The sequence below is a fragment of the Schistocerca gregaria genome, chromosome 3 (genome assembly GCF_023897955.1).
Source record: "Schistocerca gregaria isolate iqSchGreg1 chromosome 3, iqSchGreg1.2, whole genome shotgun sequence".
NCBI lineage: Eukaryota > Metazoa > Arthropoda > Insecta > Orthoptera > Acrididae > Schistocerca > Schistocerca gregaria.
Window position 1 is genome coordinate 257,137,392 of NC_064922.1, and position 24,152 is coordinate 257,161,543.

The following is a 24,152-nucleotide window of genomic DNA, read 5'->3' on the forward strand; positions in this document are numbered from 1 at the left end:
TTATATGCTTCGGACCTATCACTGAAGTTCCATAAACCACTGGCTATTATGAATGGGTCAAATGGTTCAAATGGCTCTGAGCGCTATGCGACTTAACTTCTTAGGTCATCAGTCGCCTAGAACTTAGAATTAATTAAACCTAACTAACCTAAGGACATCACACACATCCATGCCCGAGGCATGATTCGAAACTGGGACCGTAGCGGTCGCTCAGCTCCAGACTGTAGCGCCTAGAACCGCACGGCCACTCCGGCCGGCTATTATGGATGAAAATTGTCTATCAGTGTTCGTTTCCTAAACCACTGTCTAAGTAATGTCTAGTTCAATTATCTAATTAAAAGTTCACTTTATTCTAGTAGGTAAAACTCCTCCGTTCAAGTTCTAATGCCGGGATATTTGAAGTCAGAAGATCGATTACTGCGTCATAATAGATCGCAATTATACAATCTCAAAAACAATCTAAGTGCGCCTACGTGCACGAGCATTCAAATATATGACCTGCTTCGGCTAACTCTCGTAACGTAGTACCATTGCATTGAATTATATTTAGTCATTACTCACGATTCCCAAAGAGTACTCACACGGAGTATTCTTTGGAATCGTTGGTTCTACTTTGCGAATGTTAATTTATGCTAATTTTGCAATTTATTATGATTTTGATTTTAATTTTACTGAAATTTGATCTTTGTTTCGTAGATTACTAAATTGTCTCGTCTTACATTAATGATTTAATTACTTGTTATTGTCCTAAGAATAGTGATAAATGGAACTTCGTTCGCTTATTCACTTTTCTGGGAATTTGGGACTTGGGGGGAAATCTTTCGGGTATTGGGAGCTAGTTTTTGATTTTTATTTCTCGTCCGAGGAAGTGGCATTACAGTTTCTATATGACGATTTCTTACCAATCTTATATATTTTATACTTCATTAGCTAATTGTGATTCCGGGACGGGGTGTTGCAGGCCACAGCTGGAGTTCCGCCGACTGGACGGTGACGTGGGCCGCCGGCTGGACGCGCTGTTCGGCGTTCCAGACTGCCTGCTGGAAGTCAACCCGGGCCGCGTGCTGCTGCCTCCAGAGTTCAGAGAGCTGGCCGACCGGATCCTCGACCTCACCGTCTACCCGGACGACGTCTGGCTGGTCTCCTACCCACGCACAGGTGCGTCACATTTACCGCGATCTTCTGCAACCATATAGCTATGATCTGCTGAAACGTTAGAGTTCAGCTACTTGTACAATAAGGGTCATTGCAAATTTTGGTGATAAACATCTTAGTAAATTAGCTCACTACGCTTATTTTCACTCATTGCTTGCATTGTTGTTGTTGTGGTCTTCAGTCCTGAGACTGGTTTGATGCAGCTCTCCATGCTACTCTGTCCTGTGCAAGCTTCTTCATCTCCCAGTACCTACTGCAACCTACATCCTTCTGAATCTGCTTAGTGTATTCATCTCTCGGTCTCCCTCTACTATTTTTACCCCCCACGCTGCCCTCCAATGCTAAATTTGTGATCCCTTGATGCCTCAAAACATGTCCTACCAACCGATCCCTTCTTCTAGTCAAGTTGTGCCACAAACTTCTCTTCTCCCCAATCCTGTTCAATACCTCCTTAGTTACGTGATCTATCCACCTTATCTTCAGCATTCTTCTGTAACACCACATTTCGAAAGCTTCTATTCTCTTCTTGTTCAAACTAGTTATGGTCCATGTTTCACTTCCATACATGGCTACACTCCATAAAAATACTTTCAGAAACGACTTCCTGATACATAAATCTATACTCGATGTTAACAAATTTCTCTTCTTCAGAAACGCTTTCCTTGCCATTGCCAGTCTACATTTTATATCCTCTCTACTTCGACCATCATTAGTTATTTTACTTCCTAAATAGCAAAGCTCCTTTACTACTTTAAGTGTCTCATTTCCTAATCTAATTCCCTCAGCATCACCCGATTTAATTTGACTACATTTCATTATCCTCGTTTTGCTTTTGCTGATGTTCATCTTATATCCTCCTTTCAAGACACTGTCCATTCCGTTCAACTGCTCTTCCAAGTCCTTTGCTGTCTCTGACAGAATTACAATGTCATCGGCGATCCTCAAAGTTTTCACTTCTTCTCCATGAATTTTAATACCTACTCCGAATTTTTCTTTTGTTTCCTTTACTGCTTGCTCAATATACAGATTGAATAACATCGGGGAGAGGCTACAACCCTGTCCCAATCCTTTCCCAACCACTGCTTCCCTTTCATGCCCCTCGACTCTTATGACTGCCATCTGGTTTCTGTACAAATTGTAAATAGCCTTTCGCTCCCTGTACTTTACCCCTGCCACCTTCAGAATTTGAAAGAGAGTATTCCAGTCAACATTGTCAAAAGCTTTCTCCAAGTCTACAAATGCTAGAAACGTAGGTTTGCCTTTCCTGAATCTTTCTTCTAAGATAAGTCTTAAGGTCAGTATTGCCTCACGTGTTCCAACATTTCTACGGAATCCAAACTGATCCTCCCCGAGGTTCGCATCTACCAGTTTTTCCATTCGTCTGTAAAGAATTCGTGTTCGTATTTTGCAGCTGTGACTTATTAAGCTGATAGTTCGGTAATTTTCACCTCTGTCAGCACCTGCTTTCTTTGGGATTGGAATTATTATATTCTTCTTGAAGTCTGAGGGTATTTCGCCTGTCTCATACATCTTGCTCACCAGCTGGTAGAGTTTTGTCATGACTGGCTCTCCCAAGGCCGTCAGTAGTTCTAACGGAATGTTGTCTACTCCCGGGGCCTTGTTTCGACTCAGGTCTTTCAGTGCTCTGTCAAACTCTTCACACAGTGTCGTATCTCCCATTTCGTCTTCATCTACATCCTTTTCCCTTTCAATAATATTGTCCTCAAGTACATCGCCCTTGTATAAACCCTCTATATACTCCTTCCACCTTTCTGCCTTCCCTTCTTTGCTTAGAACTGGGTTGCCATCTGAGCTCTTGATATTCATACAAGTGGTTCTCTTCTCTCCAAGGGTCTCTTTAATTTTCCTGTAGGCAGTATCTATCTTACCCCTAGTGAGATAAGCTTCTATATCCTTACATTTGCCCTCTAGCCATCCGTGCTTAGCCATTTTGCACTTCCTGTGGATCTCATTTTTGAGACGTTTGTATTCCTTTTTGCCTGCTTCATTTACTGCATTTTTATATTTTCTCCTTTCACCAATTAATTCAATATTTCTTCTGTTACCCAAGGATTTCTAGCAGCCCTCGTCTTTTTACCTACTTTATCCTCTGCTGCCTTCACTACTTCATCCCTCAGAGCTACCCATTCTTCTTCTACTGTGTTTCTTTCCCCAGTTCCTGTCAATTGTTCCCTTATGCTCTCCTTGAAACTCTGTACTACCTGTGGTTCTTTCAGCTTGTCCAGATCCCATGTCCTTAAATTCCCACCTTTTTGCAGTCTCTTCAGTTTTAATCTACAGTTCATAACCAATAGATTGTGATCAGAGTCCACATCTGGCCCTGGAAATGTCCTACAATTTAAAACCTGATTCCTAAATCTCTGTCTTACCATTATATAATCTATCTGATACCTTTTAGTATCTCCAGGATTCTTCCATGTATGCAACCTTCTTTTATGATTCTTGAACCAAGTGTTAGCTATGATTAAGTTATGCTCTGTGCAAAATTCTACCAGACGGCTTCCTCTTTCATTTCTTAGCCCCAATCCATATTCACCCCCTATGTTTCCTTCTCTCCCTTTTCCTACTGACGAATTCCAGTCATCCGTAGCTATTAAATTTTCGTCTCCCTTCACTACCTGAATAATTTCTTTTATCTCATCATCCATTTCATCAATTTCTTCATCATCTGCAGAGCTAGTTGGCATTTAAACTTGTACTACTGTAGTAGGTATGGGCTTTGTGTCTATTTCGGCCACAATAATGCGTTCACTATGCTGTTTGTAGTAGCTTACCCGCATTCCTATTTTCCTATTCATTATTAAACCTACTCCTGCATTACCCCTATTTGATTTTGTGTTTATAACCCTGTAGTCACCTGACCAGAAGTCTTGTTCCTCCTGCCACCGAACTTCACTAATTCCCACTATATCTAACTTTAACCTATCCATTTCCCTTTTTAAATTTTCTAACCTACCTGCCCGATTAAGGGATCTGACATTCCACGCTCCGATCCGTAGAACGCCAGTTTTCTTTCTCCTGATAACCTGATTGCTAGCATATGGCATCATATTTTGGGGTAATTCATCACTGAGGAATAAAGTATTTATTGCACAAAAGCAAAAAAATGGGTCAAATGGCTCTGAGCACTATGGGAATTTACATCTATGGTCATCAGTCCCCTAGAACTTAGAACTACTTAAACCTAACTAACCTAAGGACATCACACAACACCCAGCCATCACGAGGCAGAGATAATCCCTGACCCCGCAGTGATCGAACCCGGGCGTGGGAAGGGAGAACGCTACCGCACGACCACGAGATGTGGGCTGCACAAAAGCTTGTAATCAGAATAATAGCTGGAGTCCGCCCAAGATCATCGTGCAGACATTTATTTAAGGATCTAGGGATATTCACAGTAGCTTCTCAGTATATATACTCTCTTATGAAATTTGTTATTAACAACCAAACCCAATTCAAAAGTAATAGCAGTGTGCATAACTACAATACTAGGAGAAAGGATGATCTTCACTATTCAAGATTAAATCTAACTTTGACACAGAAAGGGGTGAATTATACTGCCACTAAAGTCTTTGGTCACTTACCAAATAGTTTCAAAAGTCTGACAGATAACCAACAAGTATTTAAGAAGAAATTAAAAGAATTTCTGAATGACGACTCCTTCTACTCGAAAGAGGAATTTTTAGATATAAATTTTAAAAAAATTTAAAAAAAAAACAAAAAATAAAAAAGTTGTTATATTAACTTAATTATGTTTTTAAATTAACTTATTATGCCATGTATTGGAAAATTTGACTCGTTCCACATCGTTACGAAATATGGTATTTATGAACCATGGAACTAGTATTAATCTAATCTAGTATCAAAGATACAAAAAAACTGCCGGAGAGAAACTGGTACACCCTTTTAGAGATTTTCTGTTCACTCAAGATTTATTGTTGCAACAGTGCATTTGGAGTACATAAAATGACAGTCATCAGCCATACAAAGTTTTTATCTCAAATGTGCGGCCTATCTTGGCACGCTCCTGGGCCGTCTCACATTCCAACCTAGCGCCAGTGCCAAAGTAAGCAGGAGTTCGTCTTCTGGTCTGGAGGAACGTTTTCACTCGTCGCCGCTGATTCCGCACAAAGTCCCGATGCAGCTGATATCATCAATTACTTCCGTTTCCATTTCTTTCTCCCCCTCCATCTTCAGTTTACGTAATAAGTACCATAGCTGTTGATTTCGCGTGGTGTTCGAAAGAACAGACACCACGCATACATATAATAAGCTTTTCGTTGTTACACTATTGGCCATTAAAATTGCTACACGAAGATGACGTGCTACAGACGCGAAATTAAACCGACAGGATGAAGATGCTGTGATATGCAAATGATTAGCTTTTCAGAGCATTCACTCAAGGTTGACGCCGGTGGCGACACCTACAACGTGCTGCCATGAGGAAAGCTTCCAACCGATTTCTCATACACGAACAGCAGTTGACCGGCGTTGCCTGGTGAAACATTGTTGTTATGCCTCGTATAAGGAGAAATGCGTACCATCACGTTTCTGACTTTGATAAAGGTCGGATTGTAGCCTATCGCGATTGCAGTTTATCGCATCGCAAAGGTCGGATTGTAGCCTATCGCGATTGCAGTTTATCGCATCGCGACATTGCTGCTAGCGTTGGTGGAGATCCAATGACTGTTAGCAAATTATGGAATCGGTGGGTTCAGGAGGGTAATACGGAACACCGTGCTGGATCCCAACGGCCTCGAATCACTAGCAGTGGAGATGACAGGCGTCTTATGCGCATGGCTGTAACGAATCGTGCAGTCACGTCTCGATCTCTGAGTCAACAGATGCTGACGTTTGCAAGACAACCATCTGCATGAACAGTTGGACGACGTTTGCAGCAGCATGGACTATCAGCTCGGAGACCATGGCTGCGGTTACCCTTGACGCTGTATCACAGACAGGAGCGCCTGCAATGGTGTACTCAACGACGAACCTGGGTGCACGAATGGCAAAACGTCATTTTTTGGATGAATCCAGGTTCTGATTACAGCACCATGATGGTCGCATCTGTGTTTGGCGACATCGCGGTGAACGCACATTGAAAGCGTGTATTCGTCATCGCCATACTGGCGTATCACCCGGCGTGATGGTATGGGGCGCCATTGGTAACACGTCTCGGTCACCTCTTTTTCGCATTGGCGGCACTTTGAACAGTGGACATTACATGTCAGATGTGTTACAACCTGTGGCTCTACCCTTCATTCGATCCCTGAGAAACCCTACATTTCAGTAGCATAATGCACGACCGCACGTTGCCGGTCCTGTACTGGCCTTTCTGGATACAGAAAATGTTCGACACCTGCCCTGGCCAACACATTCTCCAGATCTCTCACCAATTGGAAACGTCTGGTCAGTGGTGATCGAGCAACTGGCTCGTCAGAATACGGCAGTCACTACTCTTGATGAACTGTGGTATCGTGTTGAAGCTGCATGGGCAGCTGTACCTGTAAACTCTATCCAAGCTCTGTTTGACTCAATGCCCAGGCGTATCAAGGCCGTTATGCCAGAGGTTCTTATTCTGGGTGCTGATTTCTCAGGATCTATGCACAGAAATTGCGTGAAAATGTAATCACATGTCAGTTCTAGTATAATATATTTGTCCAATGAATACCCGTGTATCATCTGCATTTCTTCTTGGTGTAGCAATTTTAATGGCCAGTAGTGTAGTTCCTCAGTTCTGATACTATACTCCGACCTTTTGTATCACTCCATTTCACCATTCAGTACTGGGCTAAGTGAAATGACGTGACGTGACGGAAAGAGTGAATACACCTTGACGGTGACATGACGTGATGTCACGTGACAGCCAGTGTCAAATGACCTCTACACGATATCAGTGTGAAGTCTCCTGGGATTGAGTAATTGTCAGTGCCCACTACCAATACAAGCTCGATGCAGTGACGTCAGTGTGTTACGGGAAGTGGTTGTCCTGTCCGCTCGTGATTTTGAGTCACAGCGGAATGTGAGACACTGTGCTGCGAGCGGCGCGTCAGCGGGTGACCCCCGCCCACATGGCCTCCGCTGCCCAAACGCGTCGGCCTGTGCCGTCAGCACGGCCGTCGCCGGCCGCCAGACACACACACACACGCACACACACACAGCAACCAGCTCAGTATCGACCTTCCCGCGGAAGGTCGCCAGGTCACGGCCCGAGCGCCCGCTTCCTGCACACTGCTCGTACCCGCGCTGTCCGTGTCCTGTGTAGCTCCCCTCTGCTGCGGCGCGCTGGACAATCACTTGCCAAGCGGGATCGCCAATCACAACCACCAACATCAGTATTATCATTGTCAAGCGTCTGCCGTCCACTACTCGGAAATGCGACAATTTACGCTGGACGTAAATAGAACGTCACGCAACCGAAGTGTTATGATCACATAGGGCGCAGCTGAACGGTACACGAGACTTGTCGAGGGACCGCCCGTCTCAAGGTGTGGTGTGGACCCCGTGCTCGACTCGGGGGTATTATAATTTTTTACTGTCGCCTCCTCTCAACTGAACATGTTGACAGCCCAATTATAACATATCACACATGTCTAGATCTAAAATAGAAATGAAAAACTGAATGAATATAACACTGGGAAGGCGAAACAAAAATATTGGAATAAACTGCCTAACATTTGCGGATGGCTTTGCTATACGTTCTGAAAATGTGACATCTGCAGTAATACAAATTAATTTTAGCCATTTTCACTATTTTTCGACCGTGACTGTCTCAAGAAATATGTAAAGGTTTTTTAAATTACCGATACCAGTCACAAACTTTGTCAACTATTGTACTGCTTATTTATTTAGCGTCATGTTTCGAGGTAAACCTGATCTTCAGGCTAACTGGCATTACAAAAACAACTTTAAAATAAGGCCGTACTGATGTTACATAGTCTTTTCGTAAATGCTCTGCTCATCTTTTTTCTTCTGGCGTGGCAGTCTCGTAGTGATGCGCTGGGGTGCCCCCATTTCCGTGACACTCCTGGTCACTGTTCACAAATTGTCACTAACATAGCAGTAACTTGGAAACACGATCACAAACAGTTCTGTAGTGCACCACAGCATTTACGAAAAGACTATGTAACATCAGTATGGTCTTATTTTAAAGTTGTTTTTGTAATACCATTTAGCCTCAAGTTGAGGTTTGCCTCGAAACATCTCGCTAAATAAATAAGTAATACAATATTTAACAAAGTTGTGACTGGTAGCGGTAATTTTTAAAAAAAAAAACCTTTACAATACAAATTAATGTTTTTGAAAGAAATCGCCAATAGAATCGGCTTAAGATTTTCTGCAAAAAGAAAAGGAAAAAGAAAAAAATAATTGGACTAACTTTAAAAATGCACCGAAATTTCTGAAAACAAGCACTGGCCAAAGAGAAAGGTTAAAACTTTTTGCTATCTTACGGTGATAACTCAAAAAAAATTGATCTGGAAAAATCTGCTATAGGAGAAAGAATACATAAAATGGGAAGAACGTACGCTATTACTAAAACAATAAAAATTGCCTGTCTGAAAATGCACAAATAAGGTATTACAGTGGAATAGTGAAGGCTAAATGTCTATCTACGATCGAATGTCTGACATTAAAATATAATGTAGATAAATTTGAAATACTAGAAAGATAAATCATTAAGAAAGTATTAGGCCCACGAAAAACTGTGGAAGGTTGCGCTATGGTCGCCGGTTCGAATCCTGCCTCGGGCATGGATGTCTGTGATGTCCTTAGGTTAGTTAGGTTTAAGTAGTTCTAAGTTCTAGGTGACTGATGACGTCAGAAGTTAAGTCTCATAGTGCTCAGTGCCGTTTTTTTTGTTGAAGGTTGAAAATTATGAAGTAACAATGCAATTTATCGAAAAACAGAAAACATATCGGAAGTAATTAGAGAAACAAGAGTTGAATTTTTTGAACATTTATATCGAGTGAAAGATTTTAGATTAACCACAAAGATCTCCATTTATTTGAGGGCTAAAACGATAGCAAAAAGTTGAATCCACAAAATAAAAAAATAACTTACAATAAATAATATAAAAGCTGAAGATACAACTTACAGAGAAATGTTTAGGGAAAAACTGTTTAATATAAAGTGATTCCAAGGAAGGAGAGTGAAAGAATTCTTCCGAAGTAGTCAGAATAAACGAAGAAAAAAGCAGGGAACAAATGAAAGAGTACTGGAAGAAAAGAAAAGAACAACGAATAAGTAATTGAAATTGATACAAGGTCCTAAGTTGGCCCATCCGAGAAGAAAAAAAAAACGTTGTTTACGATTATTAGTATATCGCTGTAACATGACGTCCAACAAATTGCAATTTAGAGTATGTCTATACTGGTGCGTAAATGGAGGAATGCTGTTTATATACTAGTGTGTAAATGGAGGATTGCTGTTTATATACTTGTTTGTAAATGGAGGAATGCTGTTTTATTCCGCCTACTTTTGGGAAAGTAAGTCTTTCTGTTGATTTTTTTCTTGAGTGCAGATATTTCTCCTTCTGTGTTGCATTAGTTCTTGTGATTTTCTCGTTTTCTCCGTTTGCTCACGAACCGTGTCGGATTGTTGTTGTGTACAGGCGTGATTAGCTTGCGAGTGGTCGTTGTTTTCTGCCTGGCATGTTTTCTGCTGCCTGCGAGACAGCACGCCGAGCCTGTCCACGTAGGCAAGCCGGCAGGCAAGAAACTAACAAGTATATCAGAAAAAGCACCTCCACCTCCGTTTCTTGAGATCGTCTTTATTTTATCTCACGACTAGCTTCGGAGGGCACATTACCTCCATCCTCAGGCCTCAACACTTCCGAAAGAATACTAGCCCACGTGGGCTAGTTACAAGGATCCCACAGTAAATGCGCATAGGAAATCAAATGCTCTTTTGGTAGCGGTGGGGCTGGGGATGGCGGTAATGTACCGCGGAAACTAGTCGTGTGATAAAATGAAGACATTCTCAAGATAGCAGCTGTGGTGGTACTTTCTCTCATAGATATGAACGGCTGTAGTCTCTAGTCCACCCAATAAGATGGACATCCATAAACTAACAAATATCTTGTGACATAGGTTGTAACTTCTAGAATTCCTTGCAATTAGTAAAATGTTTTTTGGAGATATCATGACCCACAGGCAGAACTCCCTCCCCTTATATAGGCGCCTGCTTTAGCTCGGTAATGATGCTCAACGTGAAAGAGAACAGAACGGAAGATCATCACTGTAAGTGACGAACGTCATGTGACTAGGGCCTCCCGTCGGGTAGACCGTTCGCCAGGTGCAAGTCTTTCGATTTGACGCCACTTCGGCGACTTGCGCGTCGATGGAGATGAAATGATGATGATTAGGACAACACAACACCCAGTCCCTGAGTGGAGAAAATCTCCGACCCAGCCGAGAATCGAACCCGGGCCCTTAGGATTGACATTCCGTCGCGCTGACCACTCAGCTACCGAGGCGGACACAGCACCACTCTCAAATAGAGGTATTTTCACGCCACAAACAACGTGAACACAGCTTCGCCCAGCACTCTGTAGAACAATGAAATCGAGTGTATGAGACCACAACCAAGAGACAGAAACATTACCACTAGTGTGCTGAACTAAAGGAGGAAAGCAACCTTTGCATTATGTGCCATTGCCAAGTAACGAAGCTCGACGAAAACTGGACCATACGTAAGAAGAACTGCTACAGTATAGTACAGAATGTGACTGAAAGAAATGCGCTATGAGGCGGATAGAAATTACACTTTTATTCAAAGACAATTATTAACTGAAGTCACTTCGATTCGTGATGATCTCCTGGACATTAGAAAAGGCGGGACATAGTTCTTAATAGCTTGTGTGATCACCACGGTCGACAAAGTATAACGTACTCTCACACTGGCCGCAAGGTTGGAAAAAGAGTTGTTGTGGTAGAGTGCGTATCCCTTCACCAGCGGGCTTGACATCTACAGAGCCGTCTGCTGTGGCCGAGCGGTTCTCGACGCTTCACTCCGGAACCGCGCGACTGCTACGGTCGCAGGTTCGAATCCTGCCACGGGCATGGATGTGTGTGATGTCCTTAGGTTGGTTAGGTTTAAGTAGTTCTAAGTTCTAGGGGCTGATGACCTCAGATGTTAAGTCCAATAGTGCTCAGAGCTATTTTTGACAACTACAGGATGGTCGCTGGTGCATGTCGCCGTTCTGCAATACGTGTCCCACTCGTGCTCGGTAGAATTTAAGTTCGCAGAACGGGCACACTACTTTATTCGCCAAGTATACTCATTTTCCATGGATTTTCCGAAGTGCGCTGTCCGACGCAGTCGCGCACTGTCATCTATAAAAAATGAACTCAGGACCGAATGCACCGCTGAAAGGACGTACATGGGGAAGTAGTACGGCGTCTCAATAACTGTGTACTGTGTTCAAAGATTTGGAGACCAGTATACCCAAGCAACATTGTGCCTGGTTATCTTCTCCACTATATTGTATTATCTTCTGTAATGTGTTGTACTAGTTCTTTCTCTCTATCGTCCAAGTTTCATCAAGCTATGTTACACGGCAGTGACTCGTCTTGCAAAACTTCAGTATCTACGGCTACATCTACATAGATATCTACATCTACATCCACATCTGCATGGTCACTCTGCAATTCACACTTAAGTGCGCGGGGGAGAGGGTTCGTCGAACCACTTTCATACTACTTCTCTACTATTCCACTCTCGAATGGCGCGTGGGAAAAAGGAACACCTAAATCTTTCCGTTCAAGCTTTGATTTCTCTTATTTTATTATGATGATCACTTCTCCCTACGTAGGTGGGTCCCAAGAAATTATTTTCGCATTCGGAAGAGAAAGTTCGTGAATGAAATTTCGTAAATAAATCTCGTCGCGAAGAAAACCGCCTTTGTTTCAGTGGCTGCCACCCCAACTCGCGTGTCGTATCAGTGACACTCTCACCCCTATTGCGCGATAACAAACGAGCTGCCCTCCTTTGCACTTTTTCGATGTCCTCCGTCAATCCTACCTGGTAAGGATCCCATACCGCGCAGCAATATTCCAGCAGAGGACGGACAAGTGTAATGTAGGCTGTCTCTTTGGTGGGTTTGTCGCATCTTCTAAGTGTTCTGCCAAGAAAGCGCAGTCTTTGTTTCGTCTACCCCACAATATTATCTATTCAATTTCAATTTGAGTTGCTCGTAATTGTAATCCCTAGATATTTAGTCGAATTGACAGACATTATATTTGTGCGATTTATCGTATAGCCAAAATTTATCGGATTTCTTTTAGTATCCATGTGGATGACCTCGCACTCTTCTTTGTTTAGTGCTAATTGCCACTTTTCGCACCATACAGAAAATTTCTATAGATCATTTTGTAATTGGAAATGATCCTCTGATGATTTTACTAGACGGTAAATTACAGCGTCCTCTGCAAACGATCTAAGGGGGCTGCTCAGATTATCACCTGGATCATTTATAGAAATCAGAACAGCAGAGGGCCAGATATCACTTCTGTTCTACTCGATGATTTACCGTCTATCACTACGAACTGTGACCCCTCTGTCAGGAAATCACGAATCCAGTCACACAACTGAGACAATACTCCATATGCAAGCAATTTGATTAATAGTCGCTTGTGAGGAACGGTATCAAAAGCCTTCTGGAAACCTAGGAATATGGAATCGATCTGAGACCCCTTATCGACAGCACTCATTACTTCATGGGAATAAAGAGCTAGCTGTGTTGCACAAGAACGATATTTTCTGAATCCGTGTTGGTTATGTATCAATAAGACATTTTCTTCAAGGTGATTCATAATGTTAGAGTACAGTATATGCTCCAAAATGATACTGCAAGTTGAGGTCAGTGATATGGGTCTGTAGTTCCGTAAGCCACCGTAGGGTGCGTAGCAGAGGTCACCGTGTAGCACTACTTGTCATTCGCTTTCCTGTTCCACTCGCAAATATAGCGAGAAAAGAACGACAGTTATATGCCTCCCTATGAGCCCAGATTTCTCGTATCTTTTCTTAGGGTCCTTACGCGCAATGTGTGTTGGCGGCAGTAGAAACGTTCGGCAGTCAGCTTAAAATGCCGGTTCCCTAAATTTTCTCAATAGCGTTTCTTGGAAACAACGTCGCCTTCCCTCTAGGGACTCCTATTTGAGTTCCCTAAGCGTCTCCGTAACAAGTGTTGTTTGAACCTACTGGTAACAAATCTAGCAGCTCGCCTCTGAATTGGTTCGATGTCTTCCTTCTATCCGACCTGGTGGTGGGATCCCAAACAGTCGAGTAGTGCTCAAGAATAGGTCGCACCAGCGTCCTATCTGCGGCCTCCTTTACAGGTGAACCACTCTTTCTGAAGTCGACTATTTGATTTCCCTACTGTTATGATGACGAACGAGTCGTTGCCAATGTTGACTGGTAGCCAGTGCTAAATAGGAACATATGAATCACAGCAGGCTTGTCAGTAACGTCGATAAGGTGCTGACTGCGTGGTCTGGATCTGCAACGACTAAAATAATTACAAGTCGTTGGTAAAAAATAACATATATTGTACTTAACTGGTTGTACAGGATTCTTCTTGGCTGTATACACATAATTATAAACAGATAGCTATTGGAGGCCTCACTTAGGCCATACGTTACCAAGCGCCTTGTTAGAGGTTGCTTCCTATCAGCTGAAGGCTATGCTACTTTACTACTTGACGTCCCGAGCAAGAGTGGACGAGAGCTCGCTAGAAACTCGATACAAGCCGCGGAGCGGCGCTGGTCGCGACTCGCGGGTCCAGCGATACCAATACGGAACGCGGTCGATAACTGCAACCCCTAACAAGTGTGGTATCGAACGTTGATACCACACCTACCACAGTTCTCTCATGGTCGTCCCACCTCATATCGCTTTGCAACGTAACGCCCAGATATTTAAGCGACTTGACTGTGTCAAGCTAGACACTGCTAATACTGTATCCGAACATTAAAGGTTTGTTCTTCCCACTCATCCGCATTAACTTACGTTTTTCTCACATTTAGGGTTAGCTGCCACTCATCACACCAACCAGAAATTTTGCCTAAGTCGTCTTATATCTTCAGTCGACTTCGACACCTTCCGAACACCACGGCATCATCAGCAAACAACTGCAGATTGCTGGCTACTCTGTCCGCCAAATGATTTTTGTATACAGAGTACTACAGTGACACTTTCACACTTCCCTGGGGCAGTCCTGAAGATACCCTTGCCTCTGACGAACACTCGTCGTCGAGGACAACATACTGGGTTCTATTACTTCAGAAGTCTTCGAGCCACTCACATAACTGTGAACTTGTTACATATGCTCGTACCTTTGTTAATAGCCTTCAATGGGGCACAGTGTCAAATGATTTCCAGAAATCTAGAAATATGGAATCTGCCTGTTGGCCCTCATCCACAGTTCTTAATACATTCCTGGAAATGGAAAAAAGAACACATTGACACCGGTGTGTCAGACCCACCATACTTGCTCCGGACACTGCGAGAAGGCTGTACAAGCAATGATCACACGCACGGCACAGCGGACACACCAGGAACCGCGGTGTTGGCCGTCGAATGGCGCTAGCTGCGCAGCATTTGTGCACCGCCCCCGTCAGTGTCAGCCAGTTTGCCGTGGCATACGGAGCTCCATCGCAGTCTTTAACACTGGTAGCATGCCGCGACAGCGTGGACGTGAACCGTATGTGCAGCTGACGGACTTTGAGCGAGGGCGTATAGTGGGCATGCGGGAGGCCGGGTGGACGTACCGCCGATTTTGCTCAACACGTGGGGCGTGAGGTCTCCACAGTACATCGATGTTGTCGGCAGTGGTCGGCGGAAGGTGCACGTGCCCGTCGACCTGGGACCGGACCGCAGCGACGCACGGATGCACGCCAAGACCGTAGGATCCTACGCAGTGCCGTAGGGGACCGCACCGCCACTTCCCAGCAAATTAGGGACACTGTTGCTCCTGGGGTATCGGCGAGGACCATTCGCAACCGTCTCCATGAAGCTGCGCTACGGTCCCGCACACCGTTAGGCCGTCTTCCGCTCACGCCCCAACATCGTGCAGCCCGCCTCCAGTGGTGTCGCGACAGGCGTGAATGGAGGGACGAATGGAGACGTGTCGTCTTCAGCGATGAGAGTCGCTTCTGCCTTGGTGCCAATGATGGTCGTATGCGTGTTTGGCGCCGTGCAGGTGAGCGCCACAATCAGGACTGCATACGACCGAGGCACACAAGGCCAACACCCGGCGTCATGGTGTGGGGAGCGATCTCCTACACTGGCCGTACACCTCTGGTGATCTTCGAGGGGACACTGAATAGTGCACGGTACATCCAAACCGTCATCGAACCCATCGTTCTACCATTCCTAGACCGGCAAGGGAACTTGCTGTTCCAACAGGACAATGCCCGTCCGCATGTATCCCGTGCCACCCAACGTGCTCTAGAAGGTGTAAGTCAACTACCCTGGCCAGCAAGATCTCCGGATCTGTCCCCCATTGAGCATGTTTGGGACTGGATGAAGCGTCGTCTCACGCGGTCTGCACGTCCAGCACGAACGCTGGTCCAACAGTCGCCAGGTGGAAATGGCATGGCAAGCCGTTCCACAGGACTACATCCAGCATCTCTACGATCGTCTCCATGGGAGAATAGCAGCCTGCATTGCTGCGAAAGGTGGATATACACTGTACTAGTGCCGACATTGTGCATACTCTGTTGCCTGTGTCTATGTGCCTGTGGTTCTGTCAGTGTGATCATGTGATGTATCTGACCCCACGAATGTGTCAATAAAGTTTCCCCTTCCTGGGACAATGAATTCACGGTGTTCTTATTTCAATTTCCAGGAGTGTATATCAAGTGAGAAAAGGTCAAGCTGAGTTTCGCGCGAACGATGCTCTCTAAAATCATTCTTATTCGTGGACGTAAGCTTCTCAGTGTCAAGGAAGTTTATTATATTCGAACTGAGAATGTGTTCAAGGATTCCACATCTAACAGAAGTTAGGGGTATTGGTCTGTAATTTTGTGGGTCCGTTCTTTTACCCTTCTTATATACTGGAGTCACCTGCCCTTTTTTCCAGTCGCTTCGGACTCTGTGCTGGGCAAGAGATTCACGATAAATGCAAGCTAGTTAAGGGGTGAATGCCGTAGAGTACTGTTTGTAAAATCGAACTGGGGCTCCATCCGGGCCTGGTGATTTATTTGCTCTCAGGTATTTCAATTGTTTCCCTACGCCAGCAATGTTTATTACTATGTCGTCCTTACGGGAGTCTTTCGTCCATAACTTTTGCACACCAATGTGGTATGAGAATCAAGCAGCGACCGCGTTTATTAACGTCCAAAGCAAAGTTCACAGTGAATGCTTTTCACAAAAAGCTCAATGATAAGCTTTCCACACTGACGAGACGTAGAAGGATGGAAAAACTGACGTCCAAACATATAGGAACATTTCTATGATTGAGGTAATATATACTTACAAACACATACACAGTATTTAGAAAACAATACATAAAGCCTATTTACCTTATCTGTTGTGTTTTGTTTTCTTTCTAAATACCATTGAACGTCAGAAACTGCTGTAACTTTCTCTTTCAAGAGACCTGAATTTTTTTCTCTGTCAAAAGAAGCTTCAAAAGAAGCTTTTTTAATGCAAATTGTTACATCAATTTATGTTCTTATTTATACACAGTGTAGGCTTTTTCTGCGTTTCGGTATCGTTAAAGCTAAACAATTTTGCGCTTTCAAATATTTTACCTCTTTTATGAAAGGACAGTGACGGCAAAAAAAATCCAAGTCCCCATGGTACTTTTTCTTAGTATCATGGAAACAAAGCAAACAATAAAATAAAGATTAAGATGACACGAGAGTACAAAACCCACTGTAACAAGATTCAGCATCGTGAGATTAGATTAACTTCCGGTTTTAGCACACGAGGCCACTTTCTTCTCACCAATGCCGACATCGAAACTTTCTTTCCGAGAAGTCAAGACGTTGCCGTCCCGTTCCGTTGAGGGACTGTGTAAATGCCGCCATTTGAAATGCACTGAGGAATGTTTTGACGTTTCATTCCGTGGCGTCGAGTGTGAACTGACTCTTGCAATAAAGTGTTACTAGTATTAAGTAACTAACAACTATAGGAAATCTAAGGGAAATTGAGAACGACTGTTCTTCACAATTGTCACATGGTGAATCTTTCACATTGCTGGGATCTGAAAAATACGAAATTATTTTCCAAACATTTTAAAATGCCAACCTCAATTAGCTGAAGATCACACCTATACATCAAGCAGTCTAAGTACACCCGCATCATCGGGCAGTGCTAGTTTGAATAAAATGCTCTTGGTGTTAGGCCGAGCCGATTTGAAGCAGTAAAACAACTAAACGGTTATTCGTTGGTAGCTCTGGGGTTTCAGAAGAGTACTGCGACAAAACTACAAGACGTGCAGAAAAATTACACATATCAGTGAATAGGGCATCTCACCAAGTTTCGACTCGTAATACCATTCTTCTTTTCGCAGAAAACAGTGAATGGTTTCGTGCACCCTGACATGCTGCAGCAATGGCTTATGCCACAACTACAGCAAGGTACAGAAGACTTTTCTCTCTTCTTCTAGAACTCCGTGATTACCTCAGTGCCGAACTGCTTCTGCGTTGCATTGGACATGCGTCCCAACACGACTTTCCTGTTCTGAAGTGGCCCCCACGGTCACCTGGTTTAACTGCATGTGATATCGTTTTATTGGGTTATGTAAAAGATTGTGTGTTCCCATATCCACTGAAGCTGTTAGTCCGGAACAGTTGCCACGGAGCAAAATTAATGCGGTCGCTGATGTCGACCGTGACGTATTGGGACGCGTATGGCGAGAGTTTGACTGTCGTATATGCGGTTGCCACGTCGCAACAATGGCCATATTAAGCACCTGTAACGCGAATAAAAAGCTTGGAAAGATACTGTATCCATTAATATGCGTCTATTTTCTGTATGTCACGAAACTGTCACGCAGCCGTCTTCTGAAACCGCAGAGATACACATAATAACTCTGTGTATAACCAAGGTTTCCACCGTTTTACCAGCGGCTCTCTTGAGGTAGACTAAACTGATGTTTTACACGCCCTAAAGAGAAGCGCTTCGAAGACGGTTGAAGCATCGGCTTTATAGTTGTTTTAGTATGTCATAATGACATAGCCCAGCACCCAAAAGCGTTTGATTCAAACATCAAACAGTATTTTAAAAGACATACATTGCACCTTTTTAGTATATTCTTTGCGCTTGTTTCCTTCCTAACTGCCAAATTACGCTCAGCCAACTACTTTTACTCTCTGTGGTTCTGACTTTTTCACTGTTGAAGCAATTTTGTCATAACACCGTTTATACATTTTATTGTTATTTAGGAGCAGTGGAGGCTTTTTCTTTTCCAGAAATTGTAAAACATTATTTCGCGCTTTAACGTCTTTATTCACCTTTGTGGGCCATTACTCGTAGGAAAAATATCCAAGCCGTCGCTGAAGCCTCGCAGTGCATCACTAAAACATAGCAGCCAATAAAGATTAGGAAGATGCAAAACTCAAAATCCGTTATTGATAGACGAATGAGCGTTGTGAGAATGGGTGGCCTTAAGATGCAATGGATATCACACTCCGGTGTCGACACCAACGTCTAAGACTTTTTTCCCAAGAACATTTGATGCTGAGGTGCCGTTCTGTTGCGTTCCGTCGATGGTATGTGTTAAGGCCGCCACTGGAATTTCGTTGTACAATGTTTTGACTTCTGTTCCATGATGTTGAGTGTGAATCGACCTGAAGTCGTATACCACACTTCTGCATTGCGGCCTTTACTCCTTTTGCTTCTACATGTTTTATTGTCGCCTGTGTACGCTCCATTACATCGTCGCTTCGGTTATTATCTTTATCACTTGGAATCCAGCAAAGAGCTTCCGTCCTTCATTTACGGCCCATTCGACAAGCTACACATCCTGATTCATTTAATTTCATTACACCCAAAATAACATCTTGCACTCCAGTCTATTCTCTGATTCGCTTGTTTATTTTCTCAACATGCTTCCCAACTGTTCATTGAGTAGGTCTCTGTGTTGAATGGTGTTAGCATTAAAAACCGATGTATCACTGCCGTACGTTAGAAGTAGCAACACTTTAAAAAGGCTGACATTTAAGAAGGGCCGGCCGGTGTGGCCGTGCGGTTAAAGGCGCTTCAGTCTGGAACCGCGTGACCGCTACGGTCGCAGGTTCGAATCCTGCCTCGGGCATGGATGTGTGTGATGTCCTTAGGTTAGTTAGGTTTAATTAGTTCTAAGTTCTAGGCGACTGATGACCTCAGAAGTTAAGTCGCATAGTGCTCAGAGCCATTTGAACCATTTAAGAAGGCTACAGAGGTAGGCGATGTAATAAATCAGAAACCCTAATCTTTTTTTATTTTTCTCGTTACTATCAAAATTATAACTATTTTCTACTCACTCAAAGACAATATTTATGCACATACTCCAGCACATGCCGAGTATTTTAGTTTCGCGCCGTGCATTACTGCAGTAGAGGATACTGTTGATATCGTAAATGAGCAACAGCATTGAATATCTACATCTACATATATACTCTGCAAGCCACCTTATTGTCTCTCCAGGCAAAAGTCAAAATTTACCACTTGTGAATACAATAACTGTTGCATTACTTTAGGATTTTGTTACAGCTAACAAGAAATTCGTTAAGTCAAGCCTCTTGCTGGGAAAGCCATTTCATTTGCCTCATTTTCGCGTGTTTCAGCATGGACCCATGTGGGACATATATTTACGTAATTCAGTTGCAAACAAGGATCCATAGAAACAAAACGACGCAGCAGCAAAACTGTATGGTATCCTAATTCAATAATTGTAGGAAAGTAGTACAATTTGAACAGCATGCAGTACTTACACATATATAGGAAAAGAATTTGATATCACAGGTAAAATTGATAAAGATAAACGAATAACATATGCTACAAGAATGACCTCATGTTCAAACGGAATCCTTTGGAATAGCGTAATAGGAAAGTAATGGAACTACGATATCTATGAAACTCTAATTAAAAGTTCCTTCGGGCAGAGACATGGAAAGTTACAGAGAATAAGAACAGGAAATTGGAAGTCACCGAAATGGAAGAGATAAAATACGTAGCAACGAGGTTCAATTACAAATGGATGTAACTGACAACCAATAGGAATAATTAATATGGTTTGGTCTTGTACAAAGGATGGGTGAAACCATGTTACCACCGAACCACAGACAACGTGGAAGGCAGAGGAAAACTTGGAAAGAGGTAACTGTAAAACCAATGAGATCAAGAGAGTTAAGAGAATATCACTGGGACGACAGAGAATCATGGAACCTGGGCATCTGATGACGACTGAAGCTGCTCTAATATCGATATAAAAATATCTCGAAATGAGTCGTGATACGGAAAGTGAAGTTAAGAAAAGTCTACTGAAGAACGTTTTAAACTGGGTCCGGAAATACACTCCTGGAAATTGAAATAAGAACATCGTGAATTCATTGTCCCAGGAAGGGGAAACTTTATTGACACATTCCTGGGGTCAGATACATCACATGATCACAATGAAAGAACCACAGGCACATAGACACAGGCAACAGAGCATGCGCAATGTCGGCACTAATACAGTGTATATCCACCTTTTGCAGCAATGCAGGCTGCTATTCTCCCATGGAGACGATCGTAGAGGTGCTGGATGTAGTCCTGTGGAACGGCTTGCCATGCCATTTCCACCTGGCGCCTCAGTTGGACCAGCGTTCGTGCTGGACGTGCAGACCGCGTGAGACGACGCTTCATCCAGTCCCAAACATGCTCAGTGGGGGACAGATCCGAAGATCTTGCTGGCCAGGGTAGTTGACTTACACCTTCTAGAGCACGTTGGGTGGTACGGGATACATGCGGACGTGCATTGTCCTGTTGGAACAGCAAGTTCCCTTGCCGGTCTAGGAATGGTAGAACGATGGGTTCGATGACGGTTTGGATGTACCGTGCACTATTCAGTGTCCCCTCGACGATCACCAGAGGTGTACGGCCAGTGTAGGAGATCGCTCCCCACACCATGATGCCGGGTGTTGGCCCTGTGTGCCTCGGTCGTATGCAGTCCTGATTGTGGCGCTCACCTGCACGGCGCCAAACACGCATACGACCATCATTGGCACCAAAGCAGAAGCGACTCTCACAGCTGAAGACGACACGTCTCCATTCGTCCCTCCATTCACGCCTGTCGCGACACCACTGGAGGCGGGCTGCACGATGTTGGGGCGTGAGCGGAAGACGGCCTAACGATGTGCGGGACCGTAGCCCAGCTTCATGGAGACGGTTGCGAATGGTCCTCGCCGATACTCCAGGAGCAACAGTGTCCCTAATTTGCTGGGAAGTGGCGGTGCGGTCCCCTATGGCACTGCGTAGGATCCTATGGTCTTGGCGTGCATCCGTGCGTCGCTGCGGTCCGGTCCCAGGTCGACGGGCACGTGCACCTTCCGCCGACCACTGCCGACAACATCGATGTACTGTGGAGACCTCACGCCCCACGTGTTGAGCAATTCGGCGGTACGTCCACCCGGCCTCCCGCATACCCACTGTACGCCCTCGCTCAAAGTCCGTTAACTGCACATACGGTTCACGTCCACACTGTCGCTGCATGCTACCAGTGTTAAAGACTGCGATGGAGCTCCGTATGCCACGGCAAACTGGCTGACACTGACGGCGGCGGTGCACAAATGCTGCGCAGCTAGCGCCATTCGACGGCCAACACCGCGGTTCCTGGTGTGTCCGCTGTGCCGTGCGTGTGATCATTGCTTGTACAACCCTCTCGCAGTGTCCGGAGCAAGTATGGTGGGTCTGACACACCGGTGTCAATGTGTTCTTTTTTCCATTTCCAGGAGTGTATTTACCTCTGAGATTCTATTTCTAAAACGCATTTCGCCGTCCTTTCTGAAAAAAAAAAAAATCATCTCGCATCACCTCGAAATTAAACGCAGTGGGGATACGATCCCTGAACGCAAAATTCGTTTTTTCAGCACTTGTGATCAGGCACTGTTTTTCTTCTGAAATATTCTGTTTTTATTTTTATTTTTTATTTGAGATAATACAACAGCTACAATAAAAACTTTGGAATGCCCTCGACCTGAAGTCGACGTCTCTACATGTACTATCGGATAACTTGTAGCTATATTATTACCATGATTTGATGCGCCAACGTGCAATCTATGGGGGAGAGTACGTAGCGTAGCAGTATCGATCTCCGCCCGTACCCTTTGTTATTCCATTCGTGGATGGTACGTCGGAATACAGTCACTCGGTATCTCTCCGTACGACCCACGATATCTGTTATTTTAGCGTCGAGGCCATTACGCAAGAAATACACTAATGAGTGTCTCTGCGAGACTGAATACCATCTGGTGGCGTTCTGGTTCCACGGAGGCCCCACGAAGGAATCACCCGAAAGGTACGGATATCGGTAGATGCAATGTACATATAAAAACAAACAAATCATTACAGTTTTAGAAAAATAGGATGGTTAATTCAAGAGAAAGAGTATTAAAAATTGAGCGAGTGAATAACAACGTGGGTCCACATCTGACTCTTATACGCAGTTATTTGGCTTGGTTCAAATGGTTCAAATGGCTCTGACTACTATGGGACATAACATCTGAGGTCATCAGTCCCCTAGAACTTAGAACTACTTAAACCTAACTAACCTAAGGACATCACACACGTTCATGCTCGAGGCAGGATTCGAACCGGCGACTGCAGCAGCCGCGCGGTTCCGAACTGAAGCACCTAGAACCGCCCGGCCACAGCGGCCGTCATTTGGCATGGCATTGATTAATACAGTTGTTGGACGTCTTCTATCAAGCCAAATTCTGTCTAGCTGGGGCGTTAGATCGTCATAATCCCGAGCTGGTTGGACGGCCCTGGCCATAATACTCCAAACATTGTCAGTTAGGGATATATCCGGCCAACTTGCTGGCGAAGATAAGGTTTGACAAGCAGGAAGACAAGCTGTAGATATTCTCGCCGTGTACGGGTGGGCACTATTTTGCTGAAATGTACGCCCAAGATCACTTGCCAAGGAGGGCAACAAAACGGGACTTAGAATATTGTCGACGTACTGCTGTGTTGTAAAGGTGCCGCGGATGACAACCATAGGCGTCCTGCTAAGAAATGAAACGAAACCCTGGACCAACATTCCTGGTTGTCGGGCCATATGGCGGGCGACAGTGAGGTTGGTAATCCACCGTTGTCCGTGACGTCTCCAGATCCAGATACCTCTTCGCTAATTATCGGGGCTCAGTATGCAGCAGGACTCATCACTGAAGGTAATTCTCTTCCATTCATTGAGACTCCTGGCCGATTGTGCCCGACACCACCATGAAGTAATGAGTGCTGTCGACAAGGGATCTCAGATCGGTTCCATATCCCTAGGTTTCCGGAAGACATTTGACACCGTTCCTCACAAGCGACTATTAATGAAATTGCGTGCATATGGAGTATTGTCTCAGTTGTGTGACTGGATACGTGATTTCCTGCCAGAGAGGTCACAGTTCGTAGTGATAGACGGTAAATCACCGAGCAGAACAGAAGTGATATCTGGCGATTCGCAAGGTAGTGTCTTAGGCTCTCTGCAGTTCCTGATTTACATAAATGAGCTAGGTGATAATCTGAGCAGCCCCCTTAGATTGTTTCCAGATGACGCTATAATTTACCGTCTAGTAAAATCATCAGACGATCAATTCCAATTACAAAATGATCTAGAGAGAATTTCTGTATGGTGCGAAAAGTGGCAACTGGCACTAAACAAAGAAAAGTGCGACGTCATCCACATGGGTCCTAAAAGAAATCCGATAAATTTTGGGTTTTCGACAAATCGCACAAATATAATGTCTGTCAATTCGACTAAATACCTAAGAATTACAATTACGAACAACTTAAAT

The 24,152-nt window shown here is 44.2% G+C and overlaps 1 protein-coding gene across 1 annotated transcript in view; it reads left to right on the forward strand.

Annotated features, from left to right (window-relative positions):
• The window catches only part of LOC126356148 (luciferin sulfotransferase), a 75,885-nt gene that overhangs the window by 34,161 nt on the left and 17,572 nt on the right, over positions 1-24,152 (forward strand). The window contains exon 2 of the mRNA XM_050006886.1: positions 962-1,158. Coding sequence (XP_049862843.1) covers positions 962-1,158 — 197 coding nt within the window. The remainder of the gene's footprint in view (positions 1-961; positions 1,159-24,152) is intronic.